This window comes from Physella acuta, unplaced genomic scaffold (assembly GCF_028476545.2).
Source record: "Physella acuta isolate Inbredline_101_S28 unplaced genomic scaffold, ASM2847654v3 ptg001738l, whole genome shotgun sequence".
NCBI lineage: Eukaryota > Metazoa > Mollusca > Gastropoda > Physidae > Physella > Physella acuta.
Window position 1 is genome coordinate 103,615 of NW_026733249.1, and position 27,976 is coordinate 131,590.

The window sequence follows — 27,976 nt, forward strand, 5'->3', positions numbered from 1 at the left end:
GGAATCTTTATTTATGGCATATTGCGATGCCCATTCATCACTCCCCACCTATTTAGCGTTGAGTCCAGTTTAATAAGTTATTTACACTTGAGATTTGGCCTGGGATGGACTGGCTGTGGCCAAGAGGCCCGGGAAATTTTAAAAAGCCCCCCCCAACCCCTAATTGTGTATTTGATTTCCATCAAAGCCTAAATTGTATGTCTTGGCATGAATAAATTGTAAAATGCCAACAATTTAACATAAATCCAAACTCTAATAGGCCTAGTATCGTTTCCGGGGGCCCCGAACCGGGATTTTTCATGGGGGCCTGCCGGGATTTTAGCCAGTAGACCGCCAGGCCTCGCCTGCTTACGGCGACATCCAAAAGACCGATACGGACAAAAGGCCGACATGGATAAAGGGCCGGCATACCATAAGGCCCACATACATAAAAATACTAATATTGCAAAAAATGTGTTCCTACATAGCTCCTATGTTGACAACCATCGAAATAAGGTGAAACGTTCAAGAGAAGAGACGGTGCTAGTTGCTATCCTTATAAGGTGAAACGTTCAAGAGAAGAGACGGTGCTAGTTGCTATCCTTATAAGGTGAAACGTTCAAGAGAAGAGACGGTGCTAGTTGCTATCCTTATAAGGTGAAACGTTCAAGAGAAGAGACGGTGCTAGTTGCTATCCTTATAAGGTGAAACGTTCAAGAGAAGAGACGGTGCTAGTTGCTATCCTTATAAGGTGAAACGTTCAAGAGAAGAGACGGTGCTAGTTGCTATCCTTATAAGGTGAAACGTTCAAGAGAAGAGACGGTGCTAGTTGCTATCCTTATAAGGTGAAACGTTCAAGAGAAGAGACGGTGCTAGTTGCTATCCTTATAAGGTGAAACGTTCAAGAGAAGAGACGGGGCTAGTTGCTATCCTTATAAGGTGAAACGTTCAAGAGAAGAGACGGGGCTAGTTGCTATCCTTATAAGGTGAAACGTTCAAGAGAAGAGACGGGGCTAGTTGCTATCCTTATAAGGTGAAACGTTCAAGAGAAGAGACGGTGCTAGTTGCTATCCTTATAAGGTGAAACGTTCAAGAGAAGAGACGGTGCTAGTTGCTATCCTTATAAGGTGAAACGTTCAAGAGAAGAGACGGTGCTAGTTGCTATCCTTATAAGGTGAAACGTTCAAGAGAAGAGACGGTGCTAGTTGCTATCCTTATAAGGTGAAACGTTCAAGAGAAGAGACGGTGCTAGTTGCTATCCTTATAAGGTGAAACGTTCAAGAGAAGAGACGGTGCTAGTTGCTATCCTTATAAGGTGAAACGTTCAAGAGAAGAGACGGTGCTAGTTGCTATCCTTATAAGGTGAAACGTTCAAGAGAAGAGACGGTGCTAGTTGCTATCCTTATAAGGTGAAACGTTCAAGAGAAGAGACGGTGCTAGTTGCTATCCTTATAAGGTGAAACGTTCAAGAGAAGAGACGGTGCTAGTTGCTATCCTTATAAGGTGAAACGTTCAAGAGAAGAGACGGTGCTAGTTGCTATCCTTATAAGGTGAAACGTTCAAGAGAAGAGACGGTGCTAGTTGCTATCCTTATAAGGTGAAACGTTCAAGAGAAGAGACGGTGCTAGTTGCTATCCTTATAAGGTGAAACGTTCAAGAGAAGAGACGGTGCTAGTTGCTATCCTTATAAGGTGAAACGTTCAAGAGAAGAGACGGTGCTAGTTGCTATCCTTATAAGGTGAAACGTTCAAGAGAAGAGACGGTGCTAGTTGCTATCCTTATAAGGTGAAACGTTCAAGAGAAGAGACGGTGCTAGTTGCTATCCTTATAAGGTGAAACGTTCAAGAGAAGAGACGGTGCTAGTTGCTATCCTTATAAGGTGAAACGTTCAAGAGAAGAGACGGTGCTAGTTGCTATCCTTATAAGGTGAAACGTTCAAGAGAAGAGACGGTGCTAGTTGCTATCCTTATAAGGTGAAACGTTCAAGAGAAGAGACGGTGCTAGTTGCTATCCTTATAAGGTGAAACGTTCAAGAGAAGAGACGGTGCTAGTTGCTATCCTTATAAGGTGAAACGTTCAAGAGAAGAGACGGTGCTAGTTGCTATCCTTATAAGGTGAAACGTTCAAGAGAAGAGACGGTGCTAGTTGCTATCCTTATAAGGTGAAACGTTCAAGAGAAGAGACGGTGCTAGTTGCTATCCTTATAAGGTGAAACGTTCAAGAGAAGAGACGGTGCTAGTTGCTATCCTTATAAGGTGAAACGTTCAAGAGAAGAGACGGTGCTAGTTGCTATCCTTATAAGGTGAAACGTTCAAGAGAAGAGACGGTGCTAGTTGCTATCCTTATAAGGTGAAACGTTCAAGAGAAGAGACGGTGCTAGTTGCTATCCTTATAAGGTGAAACGTTCAAGAGAAGAGACGGTGCTAGTTGCTATCCTTATAAGGTGAAACGTTCAAGAGAAGAGACGGTGCTAGTTGCTATCCTTATAAGGTGAAACGTTCAAGAGAAGAGACGGTGCTAGTTGCTATCCTTATAAGGTGAAACGTTCAAGAGAAGAGACGGTGCTAGTTGCTATCCTTATAAGGTGAAACGTTCAAGAGAAGAGACGGTGCTAGTTGCTATCCTTATAAGGTGAAACGTTCAAGAGAAGAGACGGTGCTAGTTGCTATCCTTATAAGGTGAAACGTTCAAGAGAAGAGACGGTGCTAGTTGCTATCCTTATAAGGTGAAACGTTCAAGAGAAGAGACGGTGCTAGTTGCTATCCTTATAAGGTGAAACGTTCAAGAGAAGAGACGGTGCTAGTTGCTATCCTTATAAGGTGAAACGTTCAAGAGAAGAGACGGTGCTAGTTGCTATCCTTATAAGGTGAAACGTTCAAGAGAAGAGACGGTGCTAGTTGCTATCCTTATAAGGTGAAACGTTCAAGAGAAGAGACGGTGCTAGTTGCTATCCTTATAAGGTGAAACGTTCAAGAGAAGAGACGGTGCTAGTTGCTATCCTTATAAGGTGAAACGTTCAAGAGAAGAGACGGTGCTAGTTGCTATCCTTATAAGGTGAAACGTTCAAGAGAAGAGACGGTGCTAGTTGCTATCCTTATAAGGTGAAACGTTCAAGAGAAGAGACGGTGCTAGTTGCTATCCTTATAAGGTGAAACGTTCAAGAGAAGAGACGGTGCTAGTTGCTATCCTTATAAGGTGAAACGTTCAAGAGAAGAGACGGTGCTAGTTGCTATCCTTATAAGGTGAAACGTTCAAGAGAAGAGACGGTGCTAGTTGCTATCCTTATAAGGTGAAACGTTCAAGAGAAGAGACGGTGCTAGTTGCTATCCTTATAAGGTGAAACGTTCAAGAGAAGAGACGGTGCTAGTTGCTATCCTTATAAGGTGAAACGTTCAAGAGAAGAGACGGTGCTAGTTGCTATCCTTATAAGGTGAAACGTTCAAGAGAAGAGACGGTGCTAGTTGCTATCCTTATAAGGTGAAACGTTCAAGAGAAGAGACGGTGCTAGTTGCTATCCTTATAAGGTGAAACGTTCAAGAGAAGAGACGGTGCTAGTTGCTATCCTTATAAGGTGAAACGTTCAAGAGAAGAGACGGTGCTAGTTGCTATCCTTATAAGGTGAAACGTTCAAGAGAAGAGACGGTGCTAGTTGCTATCCTTATAAGGTGAAACGTTCAAGAGAAGAGACGGTGCTAGTTGCTATCCTTATAAGGTGAAACGTTCAAGAGAAGAGACGGTGCTAGTTGCTATCCTTATAAGGTGAAACGTTCAAGAGAAGAGACGGTGCTAGTTGCTATCCTTATAAGGTGAAACGTTCAAGAGAAGAGACGGTGCTAGTTGCTATCCTTATAAGGTGAAACGTTCAAGAGAAGAGACGGTGCTAGTTGCTATCCTTATAAGGTGAAACGTTCAAGAGAAGAGACGGTGCTAGTTGCTATCCTTATAAGGTGAAACGTTCAAGAGAAGAGACGGTGCTAGTTGCTATCCTTATAAGGTGAAACGTTCAAGAGAAGAGACGGTGCTAGTTGCTATCCTTATAAGGTGAAACGTTCAAGAGAAGAGACGGTGCTAGTTGCTATCCTTATAAGGTGAAACGTTCAAGAGAAGAGACGGTGCTAGTTGCTATCCTTATAAGGTGAAACGTTCAAGAGAAGAGACGGTGCTAGTTGCTATCCTTATAAGGTGAAACGTTCAAGAGAAGAGACGGTGCTAGTTGCTATCCTTATAAGGTGAAACGTTCAAGAGAAGAGACGGTGCTAGTTGCTATCCTTATAAGGTGAAACGTTCAAGAGAAGAGACGGTGCTAGTTGCTATCCTTATAAGGTGAAACGTTCAAGAGAAGAGACGGTGCTAGTTGCTATCCTTATAAGGTGAAACGTTCAAGAGAAGAGACGGTGCTAGTTGCTATCCTTATAAGGTGAAACGTTCAAGAGAAGAGACGGTGCTAGTTGCTATCCTTATAAGGTGAAACGTTCAAGAGAAGAGACGGTGCTAGTTGCTATCCTTATAAGGTGAAACGTTCAAGAGAAGAGACGGTGCTAGTTGCTATCCTTATAAGGTGAAACGTTCAAGAGAAGAGACGGTGCTAGTTGCTATCCTTATAAGGTGAAACGTTCAAGAGAAGAGACGGTGCTAGTTGCTATCCTTATAAGGTGAAACGTTCAAGAGAAGAGACGGTGCTAGTTGCTATCCTTATAAGGTGAAACGTTCAAGAGAAGAGACGGTGCTAGTTGCTATCCTTATAAGGTGAAACGTTCAAGAGAAGAGACGGTGCTAGTTGCTATCCTTATAAGGTGAAACGTTCAAGAGAAGAGACGGTGCTAGTTGCTATCCTTATAAGGTGAAACGTTCAAGAGAAGAGACGGGGCTAGTTGCTATCCTTATAAGGTGAAACGTTCAAGAGAAGAGACGGGGCTAGTTGCTATCCTTATAAGGTGAAACGTTCAAGAGAAGAGACGGGGCTAGTTGCTATCCTTATAAGGTGAAACGTTCAAGAGAAGAGACGGGGCTAGTTGCTATCCTTATAAGGTGAAACGTTCAAGAGAAGAGACGGTGCTAGTTGCTATCCTTATAAGGTGAAACGTTCAAGAGAAGAGACGGTGCTAGTTGCTATCCTTATAAGGTGAAACGTTCAAGAGAAGAGACGGTGCTAGTTGCTATCCTTATAAGGTGAAACGTTCAAGAGAAGAGACGGTGCTAGTTGCTATCCTTATAAGGTGAAACGTTCAAGAGAAGAGACGGTGCTAGTTGCTATCCTTATAAGGTGAAACGTTCAAGAGAAGAGACGGTGCTAGTTGCTATCCTTATAAGGTGAAACGTTCAAGAGAAGAGACGGTGCTAGTTGCTATCCTTATAAGGTGAAACGTTCAAGAGAAGAGACGGTGCTAGTTGCTATCCTTATAAGGTGAAACGTTCAAGAGAAGAGACGGTGCTAGTTGCTATCCTTATAAGGTGAAACGTTCAAGAGAAGAGACGGTGCTAGTTGCTATCCTTATAAGGCGAACCATCGAGTCCAAGCGACTGGGGTCAACACCTAAATAATGTGAAATGCGGTCACTACTGTTTTCATAGCTCCTTCTATGTCGACGTGGTGAGAGAATCATCAATGAACAGTCAAAAGCCGCCGGCATCATCGCCCACATGCAACAAGGTGGAACGCCAAGAGAATGCTAGTTGCTATCCTTATAGGGGGAACAGTGGGGTCCATGCGACTGGGGATGACGGGAGTGTACAAGTTATAAACAGATAGATGGCGTTAACACCAAATTTCCACCAAAGTTCTGGTCTGTACATGACAATCATATCAATGGGATTCCAAGGACCCAAAACACGGTTGAGGGGTGGCACAGGAGGTGGCAGGTAATCGTCGGAAAATATCACCCTGGAGTGTTTTGTTTGCCCAAAAAACTAAAACAAGAACAAGGAATAGTGGATGTTGAGATGGAGGCAATATTGCTTAGTCAGCCATTAAAAAAACCCCGATAGAAACCAATAAATACAGATAGAGGACATGATAGCAAATGTCATTGCAGAACGTGAAAACACAAGTAGACTTCTACGTGGCATAGCATACAATTTATCACTAGGCCCTATTTTTTTCTATTTTGTACTAAAACTTTACCATTATGTAACTGGTTTTTAATAAAAATGTGTTGATTTATAAAAACTTGTCGGCCTTTCGTCTTGTCGGTCCTTTGTCTTGTCGGCCTTTTGTCCATGTCAGCCTTTTATCCGGATCCCGTTACAGAACATGAAAAAAATCTGGCGTTTGTTGTACGGCAGTTCTCTCCTGCAGCAGCCTACCAGTCTGACAGTAGTGACAGCTTTGGTCACCAGTTTCAAGTGTTAGGTCTGTAATGAATCTGACAGGAAATTGTCATGACATATTTTTATAGCTGTCTTTGAAAGATGAACACATTTACAATCATCGCGAATAATTTTCCCCTAAACTTAGGACCAGACGAGTTTTCAAATTGGCGCCAAAAACGTTTTTGGACGTGGGGTGATATAAACTTGTTATCTGTTGACATATTGAGGCTTCGTAAACTTGACATGGAGGCTTCGTTAAGTGTCAAGTAAACTTGACATGGAGGCTTCGTTTAGTGTCAAGTATACTTGACATGGAGGCTTCGTTAAGTGTCAAGTATACTTGACATGGAGGCTTCGTTTAGTGTCAAGTATACTTGACATGGAGGCTTCGTTTAGTGTCAAGTAAACTTGACATGGAGGCTTCGTTAAGTGTCAAGTATACTTGACATAGAAGCTTCGTTAAGTGTCAAGTATACTTGACATGGAGGCTTCGTAAAGTGTCCAGTATACTTGACATGGAGGCTTCGTTAAGTGTCAAGTATACTTGACATAGAAGCTTCGTTAAGTGTCAAGTATACTTGACATGGAGGCTTCGTTAAGTGTCAAGTAAACTTGACATGGAGGCTTCGTTAAGTGTTAAGTTGACTGGCTCTGTTGGTTTATCGACTTGTGACCTCCCGTGAATAAAGACATCGACGACGTGATGGAACACCTTCATGTGGTGGAACACCTTCACGTGGTGTAACACCTTCATGTTGTGGAACACCTTCACGTGGTGGAACACCTTCATGTTGTGGAACACCTTCACGTGGTGGAACACCTTCATGTGGTGGAACACCTTCATGTGATGGAACACCTTCACGTGGTGTAACACCTTCATGTTGTGGAACACCTTCATGTGGTGGAACACCTTCACGTGGTGGAACACGTTCACGTGGTGTAACACCTTCACGTGGTGGAACACCTTCATGTGGTGTAACACCTTCACGTAGTGGAACACCTTCATGTGCCGAATGGTTCTAACGGTCATTCTCTTACCCACTCCCCGGGGCGCTAATGGAAAAAAAACCACCTTATAGCACCATTTATGAACAAACTGATATGACCCCCCTCCCCTTCTGTTCACGTCTGCTGTTGGCCGGACCCATCTCCCGCCAGCCCTCGAGCTTTCATTTGCCTAATGCGGCCTGCTCGCGAATTTATTTAAATATTTGAGTCTTGCATTGGGTTACTTCCCCGTGGCACAGTTTTATTTAAACGCGCGAGTTGTGTACCCTGAATTCAGAGACCATTATAAACATGTTTATATTTGATAGTATTTCAAATAAGACGCACTATTTAGGTGGTTTCTTCCTCTGTCACCCTAATAAAGTAATTAGCGCATCAAGAGTATACATGAGTTGTCAAGGGGACATAATCCCGCCCCACGATTTTAATCCGCACCAGACATGACATTTTGGTGTCGCCTCATCAAAATGTGGAGAATTTTAACATAATCTCTACTTCGCCCAGCAAATGCTTGACGTTTTTTTTTTAAACCGTGGTCTTAGTCTGAGATTTGCATAAAACTTGAACCAGCAAATGGTCAGGTTAACGAATCACATGGTCAGGTTAACGAATCACATGGTCAGGTTAACGAATCACATTTCTTGGCTTGGATGTAGAGAAATGTTCCCGAGCTTCTTAAAGCCATGTTTGAATATACGCGGCCTGTAAGTTAGGCGAGTTTCATCTCCTTACTGTTTGAGTTTCATCTCATTAGTTTCTCTTGATCTCGCCGTTTGGTAGGACATTTGGTAGGACATTCTAGGACATTCTAGGACATTTGGTAGGACAATTGGTAGGACATTCTAGGAGAGTCTTTCAGGTGACATCAGGACAAGTCAAGTACGTGGATTTATTTTGTGTGTGACTGGTCCGTATTTGTAGACATTTAACAAGCGTTAAATATTGTCATATTATTCAACTTTTTGTACTAGATTAGATTTTTAACTAAAATTGTTGTGATGTTGGTTTAAAAAAAAAAGAATTAAAATGTTGATGATCAGTTAAACTTGAATGAAATAATGATAACTATAACTTCGGACGAATCGCGTATTTTTGGCCCACATACTAAGTTTAGGCTTAGATCAGTACAAATCGCATACGTTCAAATGTGAATGTGACTTCCAACAGCCTGCCCATCTCCATGTTGTAATCGTTCTAAAACTCTAAATGTTTATTCAATCTCAACATTGTACTCGTCATCGATTCGAGAAAAAACTTAGTAATTCAGTTCGTGTCTGTCTGTATGTTTGTGAACACGATAGCTTGACTACTGTTTCAGTCTATTTGTCGAAATTTTGTATTTAAGTATTAAATAAAAGTTGTAGTTTTCTTTCAACTTTAGAGCGATTTCCGGTTTCCTGAATTGGTACTTACTCTACTTCCGGGTTTTCAAAAACCGTTTAAGATAAATGAACGAAGTTTCATACATGAGTATAACATTTTATGTGCAGGTTTCTATTGAACTTTGAATATTATAAACTTGAGTACTGTTTCAATTAGGTGGACGGAAATTAACATGTAAGTATAAGATCTAATATTATCAATTTTTAAGTGACTTCTGATGTCCTGAAGTAGTACTTAACTCTATTTCTGGTTGATACAATTCTAATAACTTGATAACTGTGTGACACAATGGGTAGACACAATGTTATTCATAACGTCTTATTCGTTTGTTTCTGTCAAATGTGGAGTGATTTCCGGGGACCAGAAGCAGTTCTTTACTCTATTTCCGAGTGATTAAAAACCGCAAGAATTTGATGAATTTTTCCGATTTCTAAAAAAACTTCACACACGCACGCAATAAATATTTTTTATAAACATAAGTCGGTCATCCAAGGCGGTCGTTTAGCGATTTCTAAGTTGTATGATATACTTCCTAAATCTTATTACGGTAATTAATTTATTTTTTCCTAATAACCACACCCACACACACCCACGCACTCACGTACCCACGCACACACCACACACAATCGTACACCCACGCATATATATATGTATATATATATATATATATATATATATATATATATATATATATATATATATATATATATATATATATATATATAACTTTACTTTCAGGTGTAAACATGTGTATTAAGAGGATGTACCCCCAGCAGACGTCAGATGTGTGACTACCTCCCTTGCTGATTAATTCCCTCCATGATCTTTTCTGACAGCTCGTGGACAGTAGGCCGGAGCTAATCTGTCTGTGTATGATTTCTTTGGTTTGTCTGCAGTCTGTCGACACAACTTTTGTCTGCAGTCTGTCGACACAACTTTTGTGGCCAGTCTGTCGACACAACTTGTGTGGCCCCTGTGATCAGCCACATTTGGCCATGTTTTAAACAATTGACCTGGCAACCTGTGTATCTGCTGCGGCATGGCGTGGACCTCAAGTTTCTCCCCAGAATTCATGGAGGTTTTAACGTTGTTGACTGGCCGAGGTCTAGCCAGGCGTGAGACCTGGGCTACCATTCGGCTCGTGCTCCTCACACTTCTGCTGTGTGCTCAGACGGTCAGCGCCACCTGGAGTGTGGGGGCGCTGGAGAGGTGGAAGGCGGAGCAGATCCAGAAATCTCCCAGGTACGTTTCATGTTAGGCCTATGGTACCAGGTAAGTCTCATGTTAGGCCTATGGTACCAGGTACGTCTCTTGTTAGGCCTATGGTACCAGGTAAGTCTCCAGTTAGGACTATGGTACCAGGTAAGTCTCATGTTAGGCCTATGGTACCAGGTACGTCTCTTGTTAGGCCTATGGTACCAGGTACGTCTCCAGTTAGGACTATGGTACCAGGTAAGTCTCATGTTATGGTACCGTTATACTACCGAATATACAGATGTGATGACATGATGCCCCCCTCCCCACCATACAATCCCACAGAACTCTCACACCCTCCCTCGCACCCTCCCTCACTTCCCTCACACCTCTCACACCTCACACACCCAGCTCATTGATGCCATTGACCTGTCATTGATGACATAGACAAGAGCTCATCAACTTTAGAAATTAGCTTTCCCATTTTCATAGAATTATTTCAGTGATAATGGCATCATTAAATGTAAATTTATTCTTTAAATTAATTCATTTTAAACATATATTTAGAACCGGTTGAAAGATTTTTGACATTCAGAATGATAAATTTACGTTTCAAAATAGCCAGGGCATGAAATGGTCCGCCAAAAATCAAAATCTTAGGTCCTGCCCCTGTGGCTGTTGTGGGGGTCTAGAGAGGGGGAGGTGTGGTGAGAGGAGAGGTGTAGTGAGATGAGAGGTGTAGTGAGGTGAACTTTTTCACCCACGACGTGGTCCCCAACTATCTCCAAAGATCTGTTTAGTAATTAGCATATCATTAGCATCTCATTAGCATAAGGTTAAGTGGACACGCGCCACTGAGCGTGTCAAGACGTCATCGAGATAGAGGAAAGAGGCGTGCCCTTGTATAGCCGGCACTCTTTAACACGGGTGCACCGATCTGAGCTGTCAGTTTAACCCTTGAGTGACCGTTTAATGTTAAACCTTGTGAGACCAGGAGCGTGGGATGCTGGACAGGTTGAAGGCCGGGGTGAACTGCATGCTACACTCAAACATGGCTTCATGCTATCATCAGGCATCTATAAGATTTTTAAAGTAATCATGACTATGAGACCCCTGTAACTTTAACCCCTATGAGACCCCTGTAACTTTAACCCCTATGAGACCCCTATGTGACTTTAACCCCTATGAGACCCCTGTAACTTTAACCCCTCTAAGACCCCTGTAACTTTAACCCCTGTTAGACCCCTGTAACTTTAACCCCTGTTAGACCCCTGTAACTTGAACCCCTATGAGACCCCTGTAACTTTAACCCCTATGAGACCCCTGTAACTTTAACCCCTATGAGACCCCTTTAACTTTAACCCCTGTTAGACCCCTTTAACTTTAACCCCTGTTAGACCCCTGTAACTTTAACCCCTGTAAGACCCTTGTAACTTTAACCCCTGTTAGACCCCTGTAACTTTAACCCCTATGAGACCCCTTTAACTTTAACCCCTGTTAGACCCCTGTAACTTTAACCCCTGTAAGACCCCTGTAACTTTAACCCCTGTTAGACCCCTGTAACTTTAACCCCTGTTAGACCCCTGTAACTTTAACCCCTGTAAGACCCCTGTAACTTTAACCCCTGTAAGACCCCTGTAACTTTAACCCCTGTTAGACCCCTGTAACTTTAACCCCTGTGGGACCCCTGTAACATGAACCCTTGTCTGGCTCCCCAGGCCCCTAGAGACGGCCGAGCGACTGCGCCGCTCCCACAAGGTGGCGCTGTTCTACGGGAACCACGTGGAGCGCCAGAAGAACCGTGTGTGTGAGCGCATCAAGTGCCAGTTCCTCCACTCAGGATGTGTGGTCTACAGCAGCGACTCACCCCAGCCCTTCCGGTGCTTCATCCTGCTGGCCCGGCTACGTCAGCACTACGTCGGCGACTGTCCCTACTTCTGTAAGTGTGTCGGCGACTGTCCCTACTTTTGTAAGTGTGTCGGCGATTGTCCCTACTTTTGTAAGTGTGTCGGCGATTGTCCCTACTTCTGTAAGTGTGTCGGTGACTGTCCCTACTTCTGTAAGTGTGTCGGTGATTGTCCCTACTTCTGTAAGTGTGTCGGTGATTGTCCCTACTTCTGTAAGTGTGTCGGTGATTGTCCCTACTTCTGTAAGTGTGTCGGTGACTGTCCCTACTTCTGTAAGTGTGTCGGTGATTGTCCCTACTTCTGTAAGTGTGTCGGTGATTGTTCCTACTTCTGTAAGTGTGTCGGCGACTGTCCCTACTTCTGTAAGTGTGTCGGCGACTGTCCCTACTTCTGTAAGTGTCGGCGACTGTCCCTACTTCTGTAAGTGTGTCGGCGACTGTCCCTACTTCTGTAAGTGTCGGCGACTGTCCCTACTTCTGTAAGTGTGTCGGCGACTGTCCCTATTTCTGTAAGTGTGTCGGCGACTGTCCCTACTTCTGTAAGTGTGTCGGTGACTGTCCCTACTTCTGTAAGTGTGTCGGCGACTGTCCCTACTTCTGTAAGTGTGTCGGCGATTGTCCCTACTTCTGTAAGTGTGTCGGCGACTGTCCCTACTTCTGTAAGTGTGTCGGCGACTGTCCCTACTTCTGTAAATGTGTCGGCGACTGTCTGTGTGTCGGTGACTGTCCCTACTTCTGTAAGTGTGTCAGCGACTGTCCCTACTTCTGTAAGTGTGTCAGCGACTGTCCCTACTTTTGTAAGTGTGTCGGCGACTGTCTGTGTGTCGGCGACTGTCCCTACTTCTGTAAGTGTGTCGGCGACTGTCCCTACTTCTGTGTGTCGGCGACTGTCCCTACTTCTGTAAGTGTGTCGGCAGAGCCGGCGTTAGGGGTACGCGGGGCCTATGGCCAACCATCCGCGCGGGGCCTTATATATTTTTCATTGGTGTCTAAAACATGTACAGTGAGGCGTTTTTTTTTTCTTCTCAACGCGAATTAATATTTATAACGATATATTTGGTATTTTTAAGCTGCTTATCAATGTCGTATTAACATTAAGACACTGATTAACAAATAATTTGTTTACTTAGAAGTGCTTTTGAAACGTTGCTTGCTTCTGTTAAGGCTTTTTGTTTGAAAAATAAAAAAATAAAACAGATATTAGTTCGAGACACGCATTAAAGAGACGATGAACGTCAGCTTCAAACCTGATTTTTTTTACATTAATGTTTATTTATGAAAATCTTACCAGTACGTTCACAAACAAAGATCTACTTTTCTTGCCTTTCGTGAGGAAAATTCCATGATTATATCATCATAGTCCAAACTGGAGGCTATGTCTTTTTCTATTGACAGAATCGACAGGCCGCAGAGCCTGTCTTGGGACATCGTTGATCTCAAATAGTTCTTGATCAACTTCAGTTTGGAGAAACTTCTTTCGGCTCTTGCAACTGTGACTGGAACTGTTAGCAAGATTCTGTAGGCGATCGCCGTATTGGGAAAGGAATCCCGAATACTCCAAATGTACTGAAGGCACTGTTTGGCTGACTTAATACCTTCGGGCACTTTGAAGCAACGTTAAATCGGTCCACAGCGGCATGTAATATTAGTGATATTTTCTCAATTTATCGAGTGCTAACAGGGGCATTCAAAGTGTGTGGATGCCGGGGAAAATAGTAAAACATTGATAGATTTCGGAATAAGGTCGAATCGTGAAAAACACTGTTTACGGCTACAGATATCCAAATGAAATGATTCTCAAATGTAATCACGGACGCTCAGTAAGGTGGAACACTTGGGGGGGGGTGACAGTTGGTGGGGTGAGGTGAAGCCCGTGAAGGATAACTGTACATTTAAATCTATGGGATGCCAAACCCTAAAAAAATCAGTTCGGGTACTACGTTACTGGATCTCTAACCGCAGCCATTCAAGAGAAGGTGCGTGTTTATAGAGCGTCCGCGTATTACATTACAGATTAAGACCGTGTTCTCACAAGAGAAGGTCCGTGTCTATAATTAGAAAGTGAACCATGTGACAGCCAGCTTCATGTTATTAATGAGTTTCGCGATGGCATGCTCGGGCTGCCGGTAATTTAGACGTTTTACAAATCAGGGGACTTTACCATAAAACAGTCTCGGCACGATGTATCAAACAGTATAGACTTTATAATTTGTTTAGTGTGTCTATACTATTTTAAAACAAGAATCACTATGGCCTAAACTATACTGAATATCCCTACACAGAGGCGTAGCGAGGGGGGGTGCGGATCGCACCAGGTGACACCATTTTAGGGGGGTGACACCAAGGCAAAAAAATAGCAAAATATATAGAGAAAAACTTGAGGGGGGATGCAAATCGAAAATTTGAAAGTTTTTTTTCCGGGAAGGATCTCTACGCCTCGGGGGGGGGGGGGGGGGGGGGGGGGGGGGGGGGGGGGGGGGGGGGTGACACCATTAAGTGCCGCACCGGGTGACACCCGACCTCGCTACGCCACTGTCCCTACAATTAATTAAAATAAACATGTGCTTAATCACTTTACGAATACCGTTAAAGTTTACCAAAATGAAAATGGACATAATTACTGTATAAATGCCCTTCAAAAATATATAAATAAATACAAGTATAATGTATTTAAAGATGACCTGACAATATATAAAATAAATATGAACATAATTACTGTATGGATGCATATCAAACGTATCTTGGTGAATATGCATAATTACACAAAAGATGCCCATACGGTGTAAAAATTATGATTTTAGGGATAAATACTCTGGATTTCCGGGGCATGTCCCCATCCGCTCTCCCCCCCCCCCCCCTCCTCCTCCTCTGCAAGCCATCATCAGGTCACTGTTTACTACAGGCACCCCCGCCTGCTCACTAAAAAAAAAAACGTCTTCAACGGTCCGCAAACAATAGGATATCTTTTTACGTTTTTCCCGTATTTACCTCCCTTGTCAGGTCGGGGGCTAATTCGCGACCGCCATCTCCAGTCACCTCAGGACAATAGCAAGTCGACCGTGCCAGCGATGTGTGACACTAATGTCTTTCTTTAGAATAACGGTCTGTCCCAGTCCATGTGGAGGATAACTCACTAACATCAGCCGTGGCCTCAGTTTTAACATCCAACAATTTCGGCCATTTAGTTGGGTTTTATTTTTATTTAATTCAGCAAAGATTATTTAAGTTTACAAACTAATTCAGGCAACAATGGCGTTGCTGAAGCGCGGGGCCCCTTCAAGCGCGGGGCCTGGGGCGACCGCCCCGTTTGCCACCCCCTAACGCCGGCTCTGTGTGTCGGCCACTGTCTGTAAGTGTGTCGGCGACTGTCCCTACTTCTATAAGTGTGTCGGCGACTGTCCCTACTTCTGTAATTGTGTAGCCTCTAGCTATAACTCCTCACCCCTCCCCCTTTCCTGTTCTCAATGTATTGTACCCCCCACCCCCCCCCCCCCCCCACCCCGACACACACCAGTGGTAGATAACAATTTATTCTGAGAGCACTCCAGCCAGTGGCGGAACTAGAAAAAATGGGCCACCCCGCAAAAAAAAATTTTGGGCCCCCCCTATATATGTATATATATATATATATATATATATATATATATATATATATATATATATATATATATATATATATATATATATATATATATATATATATATATATATATATATATATATACACACACACTCAAACACAATACGAATATAGGATACTCCTTTCTGGCCTGATCGAGTTTTGAAAAAAAAAATTCAATTAAATCTAATCACAATAGCATGTCATGTGTATGAGTGCATTGGTCTGTTTTGAAAAAATCTCTGTTTTCATGTACATAAAATACTTCTAATCATTAAGTCGGTCAAAAGTGTATGAAGCTTTGTATAAGTAATGGTATCTCGTGTTATGTTTATTTTTATGTTTTTTTTTGTATTTATATTATTAACTTTAACTACGTTTCATTTTTATACTATATCATTCTTTAGTACTTTTTTTAAAAAATAATAATTAAGATAAGTAATTGCTTTTTAATTTGATTATTAAAAAGAGTTTTTGAGCACCCTTATTTGACTATTTGAAAAAGGGAAATAATTTATGCAAGTTGTTTGAACGTTTTCCTATCTTTCACACTACAGCTGTGTTCATTTTAAAAAAAAAAAAATTTACGCAACAGCATGTCTTAGCTACTATATAACATAACTACTGTATTAGATCTGTATTCTGTTTGTTACTTACAAAACCACTATCAAGTTGCCAGTAACGAAACTAATTTATATATATATATATATATATATATATATATATATATATATATATATATATATATATATATATATATATATAACACGTTATCATTCGTGTATTCATTTGAGACGTCTGCCTTGTTCTCTAGAACAGTGGTTATTAAACGTAAACAATGTAGGCACTTTATTTCTTGGATATTAGTTGTTGGAGCGCTAGTTTATCAAAACTACCACCGATTCGAGCCAGCTTAGTTGTTGAGGCGCTATCTATTCGCTTCTTGTAAGGCTAAGAGCTGGAGGGGAGGTCTGAGAAAGGAACTTAAAAGGGACAACAAAGCACCAATGTGATTTTATCCATCAGTACCAAATTTGGGATGGTCTCAAAATGCCGTCTTAATATCTAGCGGTCTCTCGCGCAATTGATTTTTTTTCAAAAGAATTTTGCCGACAACAGCGTGTGTTTGTAGGAAAAAGAATAAACAAGTGCGTGGGATGGTGTCTATAGAATAAAGATACTCCAACCACAGCTACAGTATTCTTTTTCAAAACATCCATCAGGTCAAAAATGCAAGAAAAATAATTTTAACTATAAAAGTTTTTTTATGGGCGGCTGTGCGCCCCCTAAACGGCTTGTTCCCCCCCCCTCCCAGGCATTGCGGGGTCTGGCGGCACTGTAGTTCCTCCCCTGGGCTGTCCTCAAATATGGAGTAATGCAAAATAGACAGAAAAATGTTTTTCACATGCACAACTGTATGTGGCCAGCTCACGCGTCGGATAACCTTCTGATTTAGGGGGGGGGGGGGAAATCCACAAATGACGTCACATTTTTTTAACGACTAACAAAAAGCCAGACCCTCACACACCCCCACCTCAATAACGTCATTTATAAATAGTAATTGACTATTAATTATATAATAATGTTCAATTAATTTTAAACGTTCTAATTAATTTCTAAATAATTATATCAAAAATAATCTTACCTTCCTTGTTTTGTGAATTAGATGTGCCTAATAGTACTGATACTAATACTATGCAAATAAATCAATATATGTTGACTAGTGCTGTCTAATGTCAGACAAAATGTGCTAAAGTGGTGAATCGTACGGTTAGGAAGTAGTTCATAAACGATACATTGGTCTACTCGATACTTGCGAGGCTAAAAAAGAGGGCTGGGATGGGGGTCGGCTCGGGAAAAATCTTGAAAGAGACAACAAAGCGCCTATGTACCACCGCCCATTAAAAAACTTACTCAGGGGAGATAATTCCAAGTATAGGCCTTAAAAGTTTACTATGATATTTCTTGTAAAAGTAAAAAACAAGTAAACGTATATAAAAACGAAGTTTCTAGTATTATATTCTTTTTTATTATTTGTAGGATTCAAGATAGTACAGAATACAAATTCAACCACTATCACAAACACATATTAACATTGAAAAATGTACAATGGATTTCGGCGGGTCCCTAACTTATGCCGCAAAGTAGAACCGCGCATCATGAAAGCCACTTCATATGTAGCGGCTTCTCGTGCTATGGTCTTTGTTGTTTTTTTAAAAAGAATTTTGCCGGCGACAGCGTGTGTTTGATTGTGGGGAAATAGAACTCGGCCTTGACGGCCTTAAAAAATACAACTATAAATAAAAAGAAATTTGATCCCCATCCCCTGCCCCATCCGCCACAGTACACTTTGGAGGATCGGTCAAACAGTTACGTGTCCTCTATTTAGCTATCAAAGGGGGGCAACGAGTCAAATGTGTCATTCAAATTTGAAGCGTTGCCTATATTTTACACTGTATTTTGTGTAATGGATTTTATTTTTTTGCTGAAGAGCGTGGTATAGTGACTGTAAAATAAAGATAATCGTACCGCAGCTACAGCGTTTATTTTTTACAAACTAAATATCAAGGCCAAAATGCACGAAAATTATATTCAAAATTTTAAAAAAATACTAATTATGGTCAGCAGTGGGCCCCTAAACGGCCTGCCCCCCCCCCACCCGCCCCCCACCCGCCCACCACCCGCATTGCGGGGTCTGGCGGCACTGTAGTTCCGCCCCTGTATAGATCTTTTGGTTATTTTTAGGCTTAAAAGCTAGATCATTGTATCCTAAAAAAATTTAACTTTAATGTATATAGTGTTAATAACTAATGTTCCATTAATATGTGTACTAATTGTAAAACGATTAATAATATAAAGACGAGTCTTACCTTCCTTGTTGTGTGAATTAGATTCGTCAACGAAATACTTCATAAGGTAAATGAACAACTACCGACTAGTGTCTTTAACAAAATGTGCAGAAGTGGTCAGTTTACAGTTCAGTAGTTCATAAACGGTTCGTTAATCTATGCATTACATCTTATTGTAAAAGTAAGGGTGTGGTGAGGGGTAGAGGTTAGAGGGATGGGGGGGGGAGGGTAGAGAGTTGGGAAGGTTCAAGGGAAGGGGACAAGAAAGCGCCGATGAACATCTACATCAATAGCGCCGACTTTTTCCGGTCATCTATAAGACCAGGATAGTCGCCGCAACATTTCCCCAGCTCGATTTTCAAAGCTTTTTTGTTCTCCTAATCGACGCCACTAAAAAGAACGGTAGGCTGCGTCTTTGAAGTTGTCTATATGTCTGGCGGTCTCTCGAGCTATAGTCTGTGCATTTTTCTCAAAGACGTTTGCCGACTATCGTGTTTGTTTGTAACTGTAGAAGAAAGATAACTCGACATCCACCTAATTTTTTTTTATTTAAATTAAAAAAAAATGTATAATTTAGCCAGGGTTTTTGGGCCCCCAATCGGCATGCCCCCCCCCCCCCCCCCCGCATTGTGGGGTCTGGCGGCACTGTAGTTCCGCCCCTGACTCCAGCTGCCGAGTAAAAACAATGTCAGGCTTTTGGTCAAATTATAAAATCAGACATCACGGATGTTGGCCAATCTAGAGGCTCTAACACAATAACAGTCTGTTGTGATCTATTTGGTAGTGAGGTGTAGATCTAGCACAAGTCTATTGGTGAGGTGTAGATCTAGCAGAAGTCTATTTGGTGGTGAGGTGTAGATCTAGCAGAAGTCTATTTGGTAGTGAGGTGTAGATCTAGCAGAAGTCTATTGGTGTAGTGAGGTGTAAATCTACCACGTCTATTGGTGTAGTGAGGTGTAGATCTAGCACAAGTCTATTGGTGTAGTGAGGTGTAGATCTACCACAAGTCTATTTGGTGTAGTGAGGTGTAGATCTAGCAGAAGTCTATTTGGTGTAGTGAGGTGTAGATCTAGCAGAAGTCTATTTGGTGTAGTGAGGTGTAGATCTAGCAGAAGTCTATTTGGTGTAGTGAGGTGTAGATCTACCACAAGTCTATTGGTGTAGTGAGGTGTAGATCTAGCTGAAGTCTATTGGTGTAGTGAGGTGTAGATCTAGCTGAAGTCTATTGGTGTAGTGAGGTGTAGATCTAGCTGAAGTCTATTGGTGTAGTGAGGTGTAGACCTAGCTGAAGTCTATTTGGTGTAGTAGAAAATCTGCTGCGTGGTGAAAATTTTGGCCGTCTCTTTTAAAATTCAAAACTAAAAGTTATTGTTAGATTTACGACGTCATAAACAGCCAAGTGACAAGATGGCGGCAACATAAATCTGGCATAGCTGGACTAGAGACAATCTGGCAAGTTGGTGATGGCTTTGTTAGAGGACGTACTTGGTGGCCTGGGCCATTGAATCATACACATTTTGTTGGCCTGGGCCATTGAATCCTACACATTTTGTTGGCCTGGGCCATTGAATCATACACATTTTGTTGGCCTGGGCCACTGAATCCCACACATTTTGGTGGCCTGGGCCATTGAATCCTACACATTTTGTTGGCCTGGGCCATTGATGTAGCAAAGTTCATGCGTCAAGAGAGAGGTCCAACCATACATACAAAAAATAATTCCGTGTGTTAATTCAAGAGTTCCACGAGCAGCCCCCCCCCCCTCGCCACAGTAACACCATCAGGTATTAAGGCACGTAACCACCCCCCCCCTCAAGCCACCACCAACTCCGATCAGATTTCATGTTGAATCAGATCGATGACCTAATCAAATCGATGACCTAATCAAATCTATGGCCAAATCAAATCGTTGACCTGATAAATTCGATGACGAAATCAAATCGATGACCTAATCAAATCGATGACCTAATCAAATAGTTGACCTGATCAAATCGATGACGAAATCAAATCTATGACTTATTCAAATCGAAGACCTGATCAGATCGTTGACCTGATCAAATCGATGACGAAATCAAATCGATGACCTATTCAAATCAATTACCTAATCAGATCGTTGACCTGATCAAATCGATGACGAAATCAAATCTATGACCTAATCAAATCGAAGACCTGATCAGATCGTTGACCTGATCAAATCGATGACGAAATCAAATCGATGACCTAATCAGATCGATTACCTAATCAGATCGTTGACCTGATCAAATCGATGACGAAATCAAATCGATGACATAATTAAATCGATGACCTAATCAGATCGTTGACCTGATCAAATCGATGACCTAATCAAGTCGATGACCTAATCAAATAGATGACCTAATCAAATCGATGAGCTAATCAAATCGATGACCTAAACTAATCGATGACCTAATCAAATCGATGACCTAAACTAATCGATGACCTAATCAAATCGATGACCTAATCAAATCGATGACCTAAACAAATCGATGACCTAATCAAATCGATGACCTAAACTAATCGATGACCTAATCAAATCGATGACCTGATCGAATCGATGACCTGATCAAATCGATAACCTGATCAAATCGATGACCTGATCAAATCGATGACCTGATCAAATCGATGACCTGATCAAATCGATGACCTGATCAAATCGATGACCTGATCAAATCGATGACCTGATCAAATCGATGACCTGATCAAATCGATGACTGATCAAATCGATGACGAAATCAAATCGATGACATAATTAAATCGATGACCTAATCAGATCGTTGACCTGATCAAATCGATGACCTAATCAAGTCGATGACCTAATCAAATAGATGACCTTATCAAATCGATGACCTAATCAAATCGATGACCTAAACTAATCGATGACCTAATCAAATCGATGACCTAAACTAATCGATGACCTAATCAAATCGATGACCTAATCAAATCGATGACCTAATCAAATCGCTGACCTAATCAAATCGATGACCTAATCAAATCGATGACCTAATCAAATCGATGACCTAATCAAATCGCTGACCTAATCAAATCGATGACCTAATCAAATCGCTGACCTAATCAAATCGATGACCTAATCAAATCGATGACCTAATCAAATCGATGACCTAATCAAATCGCTGACCTAATCAAATCGATGACCTAATCAAATCGATGACCTAATCAAATCGATGACCTAATCAAATCGATGACCTGATGACCTCTCACGTTCGATCTGTTTCAGCGTGCGAGGGCTACAATGGCGTCACAAAGTGTGTCAAGGACGTGCAAGTGTGCGAGAAAGGTCAAGGTAAAATCTACGACTTCGGGCTGTGCAAGAATTACGAGAAGTGCTGTCTGTTCCCGGAGACGACAGTCTAGCAGCCGACAGGGATGGTGACGTCACGAGGGTCAAGGTCAGCAGGCAAGGTCAGGTGAGGAAAAGTTCTCTACACCTTAGTGGAGAGCCGGACGTTTTCCCAAAAGACACTTGCCCAAATACTACAAATGCCCTAAAGACTTGCAGGCAATTTTCTTTCGGCCATTTGTCGACGTGTAAGTGCAGATAGCGAATGTTGAATCAAAATATCAGCTGTACACGGACCTCGTGTGTTCAAGGCTGACTTAACCCTCACATCGGTGTGAGGGTGTGGGGGAGCAGTGTGGGACTTGGATGGGGAGGGGTGTACACAGTGTGGCCATCTCAAGTGTCTAATACAGTAGCCTACCTGGCCTGGTACCTAGAGGGTCACAACGGTCGTCACGACCTGACCCAGGCTCTACAATTTTAATCACCATCTTGTATCTTAACGCCACAACTTATAGGCTAGACGGACACAGTCTAGTCATTGATTAAAAAAAAAACATTTATATAGAGCTGCTTCTGATTACAATAATTCCCATTTGAGAATGTTTTTGCTCTTCGTTCAATTGAAATAAGATCTGGACATGTGGTTTTGTTGTGTAACAAAACTTACCACTCTCTCCGTGGTCCCAACAACCCCACAACAAACCTCCCGCCCCCTGCACCCCTTCATGTGTGTCTTGTTACAGGTCGTAGTAGATCAAAGCAAACCAAAGACTGTAGATGTGAGAAATGTTGCCTTTAAACTTTCTCTTGTGACATTCACGCGATACTTAGGCTCTCACACGATTCTCACCTCTCTCACCCCTTTAACACGATACTCACCCCTCTCAGACGATACTCACCTCTCTCACACGATACTCAATCACACGATACTCACCCCTCTAACACGATACTCACCCCTCTCACACGATACCCACACCTCTCACACGATACTCACCCCTCTCACACGATACTCACCCCTCTCACACGATACTCACCCCTCTCACACGATACTCACATCCCTCACACGATACTTAGGCTCTCACACGATACTCACCAATCTCACACGATACTCACCCCTCTCACACGATACTCACCCCTCTCACACGATACTCACATCCCTCACACGATACTCATTCACACGATACTTAGGCTCTCACACGATACTCTGCTATATAACACGATACTCACCACTCTCACACGATACTCAGTTATCTCACACGATACTCACACCTCTCACACGATACTCAGCTATCTCACACGATACTCACCTCTCTCACACGATACTCAGTTATCTCACACGATACTCACACCTCTCACACGATACTCAGCTATCTCACACGATACTCACCTCTCTCACGCGATACTTACTCCCCTCATACGATACTTCGTCTCTAACAAGATACCCAGCGCTCATTTAATGGACAATTTACATTTCAGACAAGTAAAATAAATTTTTAGCTTTTTTTTTTACTTTCCCGTATTCCGAGTATAGAGAAAGTATTATAATCATGCAGAAAAAAATTCAATAAAATTTTGAGTTTTTGCCGTTTTACACCTCCCTACCTCATCGCATACGGAATATAAAGGATGTATTGTAATCGTGCTAAAATCTAAATCGAGATCTGACGTATTACACCCAACAAGAGATGGAAAAACTTGCAAGCCTGTCCCTTTGTATGTGTGTTTGCCTGTTTGTGTGTGTGCGTCTGTAAACACGATTACTTGAATACCGTTTTAGTTATGGTGACGAAATCTATAGCGATTTCCGGTAGCTGGAATTGGTACGTACTCTAATTTCGGTTTCTCAAAAGCCGATAACTTGAGCTAGACGAGATTGCACATACAAGTACTAAATTGTGTGTGCACGATTTCCGGTAGTCGGAAGTGGTACTTTATTTCTTTTGGAGCAAGTACTTTTTTTAAAATAGGTATAAGATCTTATATTTTAAATTTTTCAGTGACCTCCGACATCCGGAAGAGTATTTTACTCTATTTTTTATTTTATAATACCGACAACTAGAGCAACATTTCAGTTAGCTGGACGAAATTTCGTACTTATTCACTGGTAGCTGGTAAAATTTTGAATGCTTTCCGGTGACCGGAAGTTGTATTTAAGGTTAATTTTGATTTTTTTTAAAAAGGGTATCCAATGTTTCCTTTATAAAACAGTAATTTTGTGCTTTAATATCGACACACTGTTTGTTTTCATTTTCTGCGCAATTCTGTTCTAATAAAAAAATTAAGTATTAAAAAATAATCAAACATTTCTATTTTCCGACTGCACTGGATGTGCCATCCCATTTCTTTCACCAAAGAATATTCAAGAAAGTTTAGGGGAGACCACTCTCGGTTTATTTAGCAGGTAAAGCGGGTGATATTTGAGGTAAACAACAGCGTGGGTGTTGCCTGTAAGGTTTAGGAACGGTTTCAGTGGTAGGAACAAAGCAAGAAGTTGCTGACGTGGCGCGGTACGGTGGTGATGTAGGCCTACCTTTACCTGCCCCAGGTGTGGGTGGGGCGTCTGATGACAGGCAAAGCAGGGCCGGGCAATCTAAATCAGATCTTATGGGGGGGGGGGGAAGGAGGGGGCATCTTCCAACTTGGATTGGAGGATGGGTGAATTGCGTATTGGGCCTGTTTCCTGTATTGGGCCCCTGTCTGTATTGGGCCCCTGTCTGTATTGGGCCCCTATCTGTATTGGGCCCCTATCTGTATTGGGACCCTGTCTGTATTGTGCCCCTGTCTGTATTGTGCCCCTGTCTGTATTGTGCCCCTGTCTGTATTGTGCCCCTGTCTGTATTGGGCCCCTGTCTGTATTGTGCCCCTGTCTGTATTGGGCCCCTGTCTGTATTGGGCCCCTGTCTGTATTGTGCCCCTGTCTCAGAGGCGGCGTTAGGGGGTGGCGAACGGGGCGGTCGCCATAGGCCCCGCGCTTGAAGGGGCCCCGCGCTTCAGCACTGTCATTGTTACCTGAGTTAGTTTGTAAACTTAAAAAAATTGTTGCTGAATTCAATTGGGAAAAACTAAATGGTCGAATGCCGACGTTGTTTATTGTTATAACTGAGGCCACGGTCGATGTTGGTGAGTCCCACCTGAACTGGGACAGGCCGTAATTCGATACAAAAACTGTGTCACACCTCCATTTGTGTAGGGTACGGTCGCCTGGCATTTGACCTGAGCTAACTGGAGATGGCGGTCGAGAATTAGCCCACGACGTAAAGAGATACCCTATTGTATGCTGACCCATGAAGACGTCCTTTTAGTGAGCAGACGGGATGTCTGTAGTAGACAGTCAGTGACCTGATGAACTCTAGTCCTGACTTTCTTGTTGTAGATGTCGTATATGTACAGTGTTTCTTCCAGACTTTTTTCTCCGGGGGGGGGGGGGGGAAGGGGCACTTGAAATTTTCGGGGGGGGGGCGGTAGACTTTCTTCGGGGGGGGGGGGGGGGTCGGACACTGTTAAAAGTATATATTTTCTCTATAAATTATATAAATTTCATTTCGAAGAGATGCCTGGAAGAAACTCTATATGTAGGCCTACTTGTCTTGGTATAGCAAAATTAACATTCACTTGCGTGCAGAGGGGTGGGGGGGGGGGCTTAGGATCTATATCAGGCGGCATTAAACAGAGTGATTTATTATTATTTTTTGGAAGAAAGTTAAAACTGTTGTTATGTTGTGTCACCTTAAGGATTCACCCGTTCAATAATTAAGACAATAATGATTTTGGTTTTAAAATATTGTATGAATTCTAAACAAATTTTGAAGTTTATACTGTTTTGATACATCAGGCCGAGTTCGCTGTATTGTAAACTTTATTTTCCTAATTATTCGGCACGTGATTAAATTTTCTTAAGTGATTTGGTATGAATTACATAACTGTTAATAGTGATTTAATATCTTAGCAAAGGAAAAAAAAAACTACGAACATTGGGTTAATACATGGGAGAGATAAAAATCTGTTATTATAGTGGAAAGTTTGACATTAGCTTATAAACTCCAAAACGTTTGTGTTATTATGTGTACATCACATTATATAGGCCTTTATATATATATATATATATATATATATATATATATATATATATATATATATATATATATATATATATATATATGGAAAGGCCCCGCGCGGATGGTTGGCCCTAGGCCCCGCGTATTCGTAACGCCGGCTCTGCCCTGTCTGTATTGTGCCCCTGTCTGTATTGTGCCCCTGTCTGTATTGGGCCTCTGTATTGGACCCCTGTCTGTATTGGGGCCCTGTCTGTATTGTGCCCCTGTCTGTATTGTGCCCCTGTCTGTATTGGGCCCCTGTCTGTATTGTGCCCCTGTCTGTATTGTGCCCCTGTCTGTATTGTGCCCCTGTCTGTATTGTGCCCCTGTCTGTATTGTGCCCCTGTCTGTATTGGGCCCCTGTCTGTATTGGGCCCCTGTCTGTATTGGGCCCCTGTCTGTATTGGGTCCATGTCTGTATTGGGCCCCTGTCTGTATTGGCCCCTGTCTGTATTGGGCCCCTGTCTGTATTGGGCCCCTGTCTGTATTGGGCCCCTGTCTGTATTGGGCCCCTCTCTGTATTGGGCCCCTGTCTCGTGTATATGGCTGCTGGCTAACAAGTTAACATACACATACTGTACTTCACTAGGTTTACATACAAGTCGCGTTAACTAAACCAAATTAATGTTACATGCTGGAAGGTGTTGGTATTATTTTGTTTTGTTTTGATTCGAAAATGAAACGTGCCGTATCGTGTGGGCTGTTGTGTTGAGTTACAAAATGAAACGTGCCGTATCGTGTGGGCTGTTGTGTTGAGTTACAAAATGAAACGTGCCGTATCGTGTGGGCTGTTGTGTTGAGTTACAAAATGAAACGTGCCGTATTGTGTGGGCTGTTGTGTTGAGTTACAATGCCCACAGATCCCAGCGAGGAAATTGTGCAGCTAGAGCTAGCTGGAGCCTACACCAACATACAGTCAGAGCAGTAAAAAGAATCTCTGTGTTTACAATCAAACATGTCGACCTGTCTGATTCAGCTCTCCCCCCGCACGTAATTTACACCGACATTGGGACCGAAGTTCGAATCTCGTCTGCTACATTCTGTGTCGGGTTGACCTACGGTCGCTGTGGTGGGGGGGGGGGGGGGGGGGGGTAAAGCTCAGGCTGGCGTTGAGAAGTTTATTAGATGTGATGTTAGAGGGCTTATATCCCAATAGAACGAACAACGAACATTCTCAATAATAAAGTCACTCTTCACACAACAATTGAGATCCACTGTCCCATTGTAAGATCCACCGTATCAGTAGTTACCTTTTAATTACCAATCAATCAATCAAATTGAGATGAAATTCGGACTGTGTCGACCACGCCACGTTACAAACAATTGTGTCAGTAGATTACAGTAGCTGGAGAAAAAGTTGTTCCAATAGTGTAGATTGAAGAAGGTCACTGTCGTGTAACTATTTAGAAAAAAAATGTGTACAACGGCCAAGATTGTCTCTGTCTGCGACGTGTAAGTTCTCCTCAAACTGCCACATCTTGAGACGTTAAGTCAACACACCGTGTTTGGTTAGTGTGCTGTTGGCGAGTGTGTGAATAGGATAGTTGGGTGATATTTAAAGTGGAATGGTCGGGTGTGACTTTTGCCGTCAGCGGTGTGGGTAGTCCTAGTGTGGGGTAATGTGTAGTCGAATAATGTGTGGGTTAGATAAGCGGTGTTAATGTGTGGGGAACGTGAATGGTGTGGTGTGGTTGTGTGCGAGTTAAATTGGTGATGTGGATGTGTGAGCGATGTGGATGTGTGTGTGTTATGTGTATATTGTGTATTAGACATTTTATTGTAACTATTTTATTAAACTGATATTTCCCCCTCAACTCTCATTTATTTTTACTTTTCAAGTGGAAGATGGTGAAAACGTCCCGTTGTGTGCAATTACACAATAATTTCTGATCTTAACATGCTAGGGGCGGCAACTGTTTAAAATATTAAATGCAAAACTCCTTTTACATAGTTGTCTCCCCTCCATCGGGTGTTGCTTTGTACAAGTAACACACAATTCAGGGGCTTTCTGTTGATTAACTTTTAAACTTTTTCCCCCAGATTCTCTGTGACGACGCATACATATGGGCAGCTGTAATGAGAAAATATGGATGGGAATATTGTGAAATTTATTTTAATACAAACCATTTTATATCTGTTGTATTGTTTGTTTTTAATGGGTAATTTTTTATTTAGATTACCTTATATTATAACTAGTCATTAAAAATATTATAATTATCCCCATGTTTATTTTAACATCATGTACAAATGTAAGAAATATTTGATTCTATGTTTGAGTAATATTGAAATGGCATATTTTATGATATAAACTGTGAA

General features: G+C 42.0%; 1 protein-coding gene across 2 annotated transcripts; it reads left to right on the forward strand.

The window, feature by feature from the left end:
- The first annotated feature begins 9,424 nt into the window (after positions 1 to 9,424).
- Positions 9,425 to 27,756, forward strand: LOC131930203 (uncharacterized). Of its 2 annotated transcripts, none has more exons than XR_009384094.1 (4): positions 9,425 to 9,921; positions 11,592 to 11,812; positions 21,501 to 21,690; positions 27,701 to 27,756. XR_009384094.1 is itself a non-coding variant. In XM_059286615.1 (4 exons), the coding sequence occupies exons 1-3, from the start codon at positions 9,719 to 9,721 to the stop codon at positions 21,635 to 21,637; spliced, it is 561 nt and encodes a 186-aa protein (XP_059142598.1). In that variant the 5' UTR covers positions 9,425 to 9,718; the 3' UTR covers positions 21,638 to 21,685; positions 27,701 to 27,751. The 2 variants fall into 2 exon arrangements, 1 of the variants encoding a protein (XP_059142598.1); XM_059286615.1 differs by having other exon boundaries at positions 21,501 to 21,685; positions 27,701 to 27,751.
- The last annotated feature ends 220 nt before the right edge of the window (positions 27,757 to 27,976 follow it).